General features: G+C 54.3%; 1 protein-coding gene across 5 annotated transcripts; it reads right to left on the bottom strand.

The window, feature by feature from the left end:
• Positions 1-623: 623 nt before the first annotated feature.
• On the bottom strand, positions 624-7,203 carry CA9 (carbonic anhydrase 9). Of its 5 annotated transcripts, none has more exons than XM_046642770.1 (11): positions 6,818-7,203; positions 5,944-5,976; positions 5,497-5,667; positions 5,207-5,349; positions 5,032-5,124; positions 3,765-3,831; positions 1,987-2,144; positions 1,639-1,783; positions 1,482-1,508; positions 958-1,039; positions 624-827 (listed from the first exon to the last, which is right to left on the bottom strand). In XM_046642770.1, exons 1-11 carry the CDS (start codon positions 7,164-7,166, stop codon positions 761-763), a joined length of 1,335 nt encoding a protein of 444 aa, XP_046498726.1. In that variant the 5' UTR covers positions 7,167-7,203; the 3' UTR covers positions 624-760. The 5 variants fall into 5 exon arrangements, with proteins under 5 accessions (XP_046498726.1, XP_046498801.1, XP_046498581.1 ...); XM_046642845.1 differs by having other exon boundaries at positions 5,944-5,973; XM_046642625.1 differs by lacking the exon at positions 624-827 and having other exon boundaries at positions 834-1,039.
• Between the last annotated feature and the right edge of the window lie 288 nt (positions 7,204-7,491).

The raw sequence follows: 7,491 nt of genomic DNA, 5'->3' as shown, positions 1-7,491 counted from the left end.
AGGGTGAGAGCCCAAAGCCTTGATGTGATGGTAAGCCTCAAGGCTTCCGCCCCTACCCACTGCCCTACCCCCGACACACACACGCACACACACACACACACACACTCTCTCGAGGCCATTCCAACAATATCGGTCATTTCTGCCCTCTTCCTGCTAATACCTGTGTAGGCAGAATAGTGACCCCCGCCCAAGATGTCCACACCTTAATCCTATGAAATGTTACATGGGAATGGGTAAGGATTTTGAGAAAGGGTGATTATCCTAGTTTATCTGGGTGGGCCCAATGTGACCACAAGGGTCTTTAGAAGAGGGAGGCAAGAAGGTGAGATGTGACAATGGAAGCAAGAGTTTGGAGCAATGTGAGGAAGGGGCCACAAGCCAAGGAATGCTTTGCTTCTAGAGGCTGAAAAAGGCAAGGAAACAGCCGCTCGGAGCGTCCAGAAAGAACCACTCCTGCCAACAGCTTGACTTTAGCCTGTAAGAGTCACTTTGGACTTCTGACCTTGCGAACTCTAAGAGACTAAATGTGTGTTACCATTAAGTGTGTGGTAATTTGTTACAGCAGCAATTGGAAGTGAATACATCGTCCTTCTGATTTGGGGAACAAAGGTGCCTTCCACATCTTTCATGAGAAACATTTATTTAAAAAAAACCCTTGGAGGTTAAAAAGGAAGTGGTGTGATGGGCAGGACACAACAAAGCCTCCAGCTGCCCCTCACTCCTGGCTGCTGACTCTGCACAGTCTCCAAGTTGCAGGCCTCTAGGCGACAGTCTCGGTGACCTCTGCTGGGTGGTAGCTAACACTCCCTTTGGTCCCACTTCTGAGTCTACACAACAGGAAGCCTAAATCAGAAAACTGGCCTAGGACGAGCTCACTTGCTCGCAATTTGCATGAAGCTGTTCTGGACTCCACTTGGGGAGGTGGGGGCTGTGCCTGAGGCAGGGCCAGCGTCATACCTCTGCTGCCTTCTCATGTGCACAAGGAAGGCAATGCTGGTGGCTGCAAAGAGGAGGCCAAAAACCAGGGCCAGGACGTCCCCTGGGGGAGACAAGAGGCTGCCTCAGGGAGTGGAGAGGAGTCCACAGGTTCCCTCAGAGACTGCTTCCGTGTGTCCCCCCACCCCTGCCCCAAGTTCTCCAGCTGCCCCCAGTGTCTCAGAATCCAGAAGAGACTAGCAAAGGGATGGGGGTGGACACACAAGAAGGGGTAAGGTAAGCACGTTTTCCCTCCCTGAAAACTAAAGAGATTGTTTGTGAAGGAGGGTGCTAGGAGATTTCTGGACCTTCATTCTGACTAATTCTTGCCCTGGGGACAATGGTGGAACCGCCACCTTGATCTGACACTCTATCCTACTGGGGTTGGAGGTCTGTTCTGCAGAAAAGGAGAGAGGCAGCGGTGGCCGTGACTAGCCCCTGGGGCTGAATAGTGCCAACGGGCGTCCTCTCCAGCATCAGGAGCCAGAGGAGAGGCACAGACTCACCAGTAGCGAGGCAGGAGTTCAGGTGGACTGAAAAGAAAGAGGAGACATTAGAGTCAGGGCCTGTGACACCAGTGACAGACACAGGCCCGGATGAGGATGAGGATGCGGCTGAGTGGCTTGGGGACATGGCACTATGGGGTACCAGACCAAGCTGCACCTGGCTCCGTGGTCCTAGGGCTGCTGTCCACTCCAGCAGGGAAGGAGGCCTCCATCACTCGCCCATTCAAAGGCTGCGTGGCCCTGAAGTTCAGCTGTAGCCGAGAGTTGTCAGGTCCCCACAGGGAGCCAAAGAGGGTGTGGAGCTAAGGAGGTCAGTAGACAGTGGGGTGGGCTCATGACAAGGAAACAAAAGGGCCACAGGCCTACTCATAGCCAGCACCTCCGGGCTCCACCCTCCAAGTCCCCCTCATCTCCCACACGGCCTCTTCATCTCGTTACACATCTTCATGTCATCCCAGACCCCTTTCCCCACACCCCCTATGTCACCACCACACCCCAGCCTCACCTGCTTAGCACTCAGCCTCACTGTCTGGTTGAATACAGTCCAGATGACCCCCTGGGCACAGGGGGGTGTGGTCAGGGACCCCTCATATCGGAAGTAGCGGCTGAGGTCAGAGGGCAGCAGTGCAGACACATCCAGTCCTGGGATCCAAGTCTCTGAGTCTATGGAGAGGATCCGTGCTGGAGTCCCACCTGGGCCCTCCTCGCCCCCAAAGCTTTGGGGATGAGCAGGGATACAGTTTCATCTCCCAGAAGCCAAGCTGACTCAACTCCCTGAGACTGCTTCTTCACCAAGTGTGTCCCTTCCCATAACTCAGCAAAGACATAACTCAGAAGAAAGTAAAAGGGACCAGCACGATGGCGCAGCAGTTAAGTTCTCACGTTCCGCTTCTTAGCGGCCCGGGGTTCGCTGGTTCGGATCCTGGTTGCGGACATGGCACCGCTTGGCACGCCATGCTGTGGTAGGCGTCCCACATATAAAGTAGAGGAAGATGGGCACGGATGTTAGCTCAGGGCCAGGCTTCCTCAGCAAAACGAGGAGGACTGGCAGAAGTTAGCTCAGGGCTAATCTTTCTCAAAAAAAAAAAAAAAGAAAGTAAAGGGCTCGGGGGCCTCACAGAGTGAGAGAGTGTCTCCTTACGGCCTCCCTCTGAATCTTTACTCTTACTTTCATACTATGATAATATGCTAGACCACAGATTTAAGCCCAGAGTGAATCAAAAGGGAAAATGAGGGGCTGGCCCCACAGCCTAGTGGTTAAGTTTGGCACGTTCCATTTTGGCAGCCCAGGTTAGGTTCTCATGCGCAAACCTACACCACTCATCAGTGGCCATGCTGTGGCAGCAACCCACATAAGAAGTAGAGGAAGATTGGCACAAATGTTAGCTCAGGGCAAATCTTCCTCAAGCAAAAAGAGGAAGATTGGCAACGGATGTTAGCTCAAGGTGAATCTACTTTGGCCAAAAAAAAAAAAGGGGAAATGAGCTGAATAACTTGTAAATAACTATATATATTTGCAACTATAAAAAACAGACACAAAAACTCAAAAAGCACAGTTCCCTCTAGTGTGGCAAAACTTAAGGTCCAGTAAGGTAAGTGAGACAAAATGTCCTAGAGTGACTGAGAAGGAAAAGATTTCCAACAAAAGTATTTATAAATTTAAAATATTTGACATTTAAGAAGAAAAATTTTAACTCTCCAGAGTCAACCCCTGAAGTTCCGAACACTATTTTCTTGGTCTTATTCGCTTTCTGTCTTATTTTGGTTTGGTTTGGTTTTTGGTTTTTGACCATAAAGCCTGTGGCAGCAGTGTGCCTTTGTCCGTCTGCCTCTGTTCAGCTTCATAGTTACTGTCAAGATCACAGTCGGCCAGCTCACTCACCAGCCCCTCTCCAGGAGGCAGCCCACCTGTGTCCTCAGACTTGAGGCTCACCCAAGAGCCATTCCTTTTTTTTTTTTTAAAGATTGGCACCTGAGCTAACATCTGTTGCCAATCTTCTTTTTTTTTTCTTTCCTTCTTCTTCTCCCCAAAGGCCCCCCCACCAACCCCGTACATAGTTGTATATTCTAGTTGTGAGTGTCTCTGGTTGTGCCATGTGGGACGCCACCTCGGCATGGCCTGATGAGCCGTGCCTGGTCCTTGCCCAGGATCCGAACTGGGGAAACGCCGGGCGGCCAAAGCAGAGCGCGTGAACTTAACTGCTCAGCCACCGGGCCGGTGCCCCAAGGGCGATTCTTTATGAACAAGGGTATCAAGGCTAGTGTCCAGACCAACAAACTGACCTTCCTCAGTGATTTCTTCCAAGTGTGACAACAACTGCTCATAGGCGCTGTTTTCTTCTGGGCCTTCCTAGGAGATGACAGTGCAAGACAGGTTAATACGTGTATCTAAGGCCATGGCTAGGGCTGGGCTGGGGCCTGAGGTGAGGGGGATTCCCATTCCTCAGCCCCGCCCCATTCCTCAACTCTGAGCATGTGAGAAGAACATAAAATCTTATGTATTATTACTCAAAGTCCATTTACTCTTATTTTGCAAAATAACCTAACAAGCTTGGCAGACTAGTTTTCAAGGGCAAATTGGAGAAGAAGGAAGGTGGGTCACCTCATTAGGATACAAGGCCCTCAGGGACCTGGGCCCTTCTTACTCTTCAGTCTCACTCATCGCTGTCCCCCGACAGTCCATGGTATCCCCAAAGAAAACCATTACAACCTTTGTATTCGTGTTACCTCTGCATTCACCTCATAATTCACGTGTTGACCCCTGGAGCTAGGACACACTATTTCCCAGGTGCGTCTCTGAACTTTGTGCCATGAGGCAGTGAGTGAGCCTAGCAGGTGTCTCAGCGCCTCCATTTTATCAGCCTCCTCTAATCATTATGTATGTAGCCAAAGAGGTCACTAAATATTTCTCTAGACTTTATTGCATTTCACAAAGGGGGAAATTATGGGTTATCGGTCATAGGAGTATTAGAGAAATTACCTGATGTCCAGTCTAGTGCATCTGCCATTCTGGCATTTCCTGAATGGGCCATGTTCTGAGCCTTTCCCATGAATGAAGGCTTTGGGTTTCACCTCCTCTCTGAAGCCTTCCCTGAATACCTCTTTTACTCTGACTACCTTCCTATAGGTGTATCCTGTCAGCCTCTCTCACTGGCTGTATGTTTTCCTGAGAGACAGGGACCCATGGGCCCACGGTTTCCAGCCCAGTGCTTGGCTCACAATGGGGTTTTTTTTGGAGGAAGGTTAGCTCTGAGCTAACATCCGAGCCCATCTTCCTCTACTTTATATGTGGGACGCTGCCACAGCATGGCTTGCCAAGCTGTGCGTTATCCGAACCGGTGAACCCACGGCCACAGAAGCAGAACGCGTGAACTTAACCGCTGCGCCACCAGGCTGGCCCCTCACAGTGCGTACTGAACGAATGAACTAAAGAGTTAATGGGGATGACAGCCAGATGCCAGGGTGAATGTGCTGGGATGGGGTCTCTGGGAGGAAGATACACGGAGCCCGGGGCGGGGAAGCAGGGAGTGGGAGTGTCCAGGGCTGGTACCTGCAGAAAGGCGGCCAACACGGCCAGGCCCCCCGGGCGTCCCATGGCCTCATCCACTTTGGCAAATGCAGTGCTGATGTGAACCACGTGGATCTGGAGAGGACACGAGTGCAGGAGTGGGCACCATCCCGGGGGCGCGCCCCCTTCGCCCCTCCGCAGACAGCTGCGCGCTCACCTCGGCCGGGAAACGGTGGCCGCCAACCGTGTGCTCCGAGCCCGGGCGGCCCGCAGCTCCCCAGTGCAGATGCAGCTGCAGAGCCCGGTACTCCCGCCCGGGGCCCAGGGCCATCTCCAGCCCGGGAGGCAGGGTCAGCTGCACTGTGGCAGGAAAGGCAGGTGAGCTGGGCCGGGCCCGCCCATGGGGCCAGCCCCACTGCGGAGCACCCGCTGACCGACCGGATTCCCCGGGCCCCTTCCGCCCAGACAGTCTCCGCCCCCCTGAGGCTCCGCCCCCAGACACCTCACCCGTGTGGCCGTTGTTGCGCAGGCGCAGTTCGGGGAACGGCGGGAGCTCAAAGCCCAGGAGTTGTACCGAGCGCAGGGCGGGGCAGAAAACGGCTAGCTCGGGGCGGATATCCACTGGGGACTGGAAGCGGCCTGCGCAGGCTGGCGATACCTGCGGCCAGGGCGGGTCGCCTGCGGTGGGGAAGTGTGGGCAGGAAGTCTGGTGACAAGATCGGGAACTTTTAGGGAAGCGGGATAGAAAAAATGAGGGGCGGAGTCAGGAGGCATCGGGCGGGAAATAGAAATCGGGGATGTGGACAGAGACAGGCAGCAGGCGGTGTTGGGGCCTGGCCGACGTGGGTGCAGTGGGGGGGGCGGGCCCAGGACCAGAGTTGGGGCATGGCTGGGGAGTCAGATCGGCAGAGCTGGGTGCCCAGATTGGGTCTGTGTAGCGGGTTGGTGTCTCACCTCCATAGCGCCAATGTCTGTGGTCATCACCTGCTTAAAGAGATGAAGAGACTGATCTTCGAGCCCAGTCCTTCCCCAGTGGCTAGAACGAGGTGGATCCCTCTCACTAGCAGGGGTTCACAAACTCAGATGCCTCACAGGGCATAGCAGCTAACAGAAATGCCTGAAGCGGGCCAGGTGGAAAGCACAATAGATTGCAACCAAACATACCACGACAGCCTGGTGGGCCACATGAAGGCCCTACTGGCCCCGGAGATACCAGTTTGCAGCCATTGTCTTAGGGTCTGCCAAGTGGGTGGAGCCTCAGTCCCCAGGCCCAAATCGGTACCCCATCTTTCCTTTCTCCCTTACTCATCACTCCTCCCCACTCATCCCTCTTCCCCTTCTGGTCTCCAACCCCCTTCCCAAAGTTCCTGGCTTGGGAGTCATGATACCAGGTTCCCCTACCTGCTGTTTCCTTCTTCTAGGTGTCAGTTTCTTCCTCTGTGGACTGAAGATGGGGCGATCTCTACATGTCCCTCCTGCTCTTCCTCTGGTCCCCTCGTCTTCCCTCTCCTCTTCCCTCTCGCCACCTATGTTCTCTCTCTCCACTTTCCTCATCGCTTGCTCCTCTCTAACCTTCCCCTTTCTTCTTTCCCATCTCTTCATGCTCACCTTTCTCCATCTAGGCCCCTTTTTTGTCTCCCCATCTGTCCCTTTCTAGCTCTGAAAGGGGAGATGGCTCCAGTGGCACAGGAGTCCCTGGGATTGGGAAAGGCTGCTGTCAGAGTTCAGGCTCCCCTCCTTCCCTGAAGAACCCCGGCCTGGGCTGGAGTTAGTGAGGAAAGGCACGAACCTCCCAGAGTCTACATTTGTAGGGCTGACAACCACTTACCTTTGTTGTCCCTGTGGGCATTATTCTGGGGGCTTCGAGTGTCCCTGGGAGCCTCAACAGTAGGTAGATCCTCTAACTTCAGAGAGTCCTCTTCTCCTGGTTCAGTCTTCATTCCAGGTGGGTCCTCTTCTCTAGATGAGTCCTCTTCACTGGGCAGGTCATCCTCACCCAGTGGGTCATCTTCCCCAGATGAATCTCCTCCCATTGGGGGAGTCCCCTGCATCCGAGGCAGGCTCTGGGGATGGGCAGGCACCAGGAGCAGCAGTAACAGCAGCAGTTGCACAGCAGGGTCCTGGCTAGGGGCTGGGATCAACAGAGGGAGCCAGGGGCTGGGGCACAGGGGAGCCATGCGGCTGACTATAGGGTGTCCCGGACACGGTGTGTACGGGCTGTACGTGCATCAGCAACAGGAGCTGGGTGGGGGAGGAGCAAGCCTGGAGGGGAGCAGGCTGACTCACAGAATGCCCTTTTGTAGAGATGGAGCCAAAGTTCCACAGGTCTGTCTGGCCCTATCCCCCTCCCTGATACCAAAGCCTGGATGGGGGTGGAGTGAGGGGCAGGTATGTGCAGAGGCAGAAGGTTATCGGGGTCATGGGCTCAGCCTGGAACCCAAGGCACCACCTGGCACTATACAGGCTCTCCCTGGCGCCACCAGGCTGCTCGCCAGCCAGCTC

Source organism: Equus quagga, chromosome 1, assembly GCF_021613505.1.
Source record: "Equus quagga isolate Etosha38 chromosome 1, UCLA_HA_Equagga_1.0, whole genome shotgun sequence".
Classification (NCBI taxonomy): Eukaryota; Metazoa; Chordata; class Mammalia; order Perissodactyla; family Equidae; genus Equus; species Equus quagga.
Note: the sequence above shows the minus strand (reverse complement) of the source record. Positions and strands in the feature narration are given on the sequence as shown.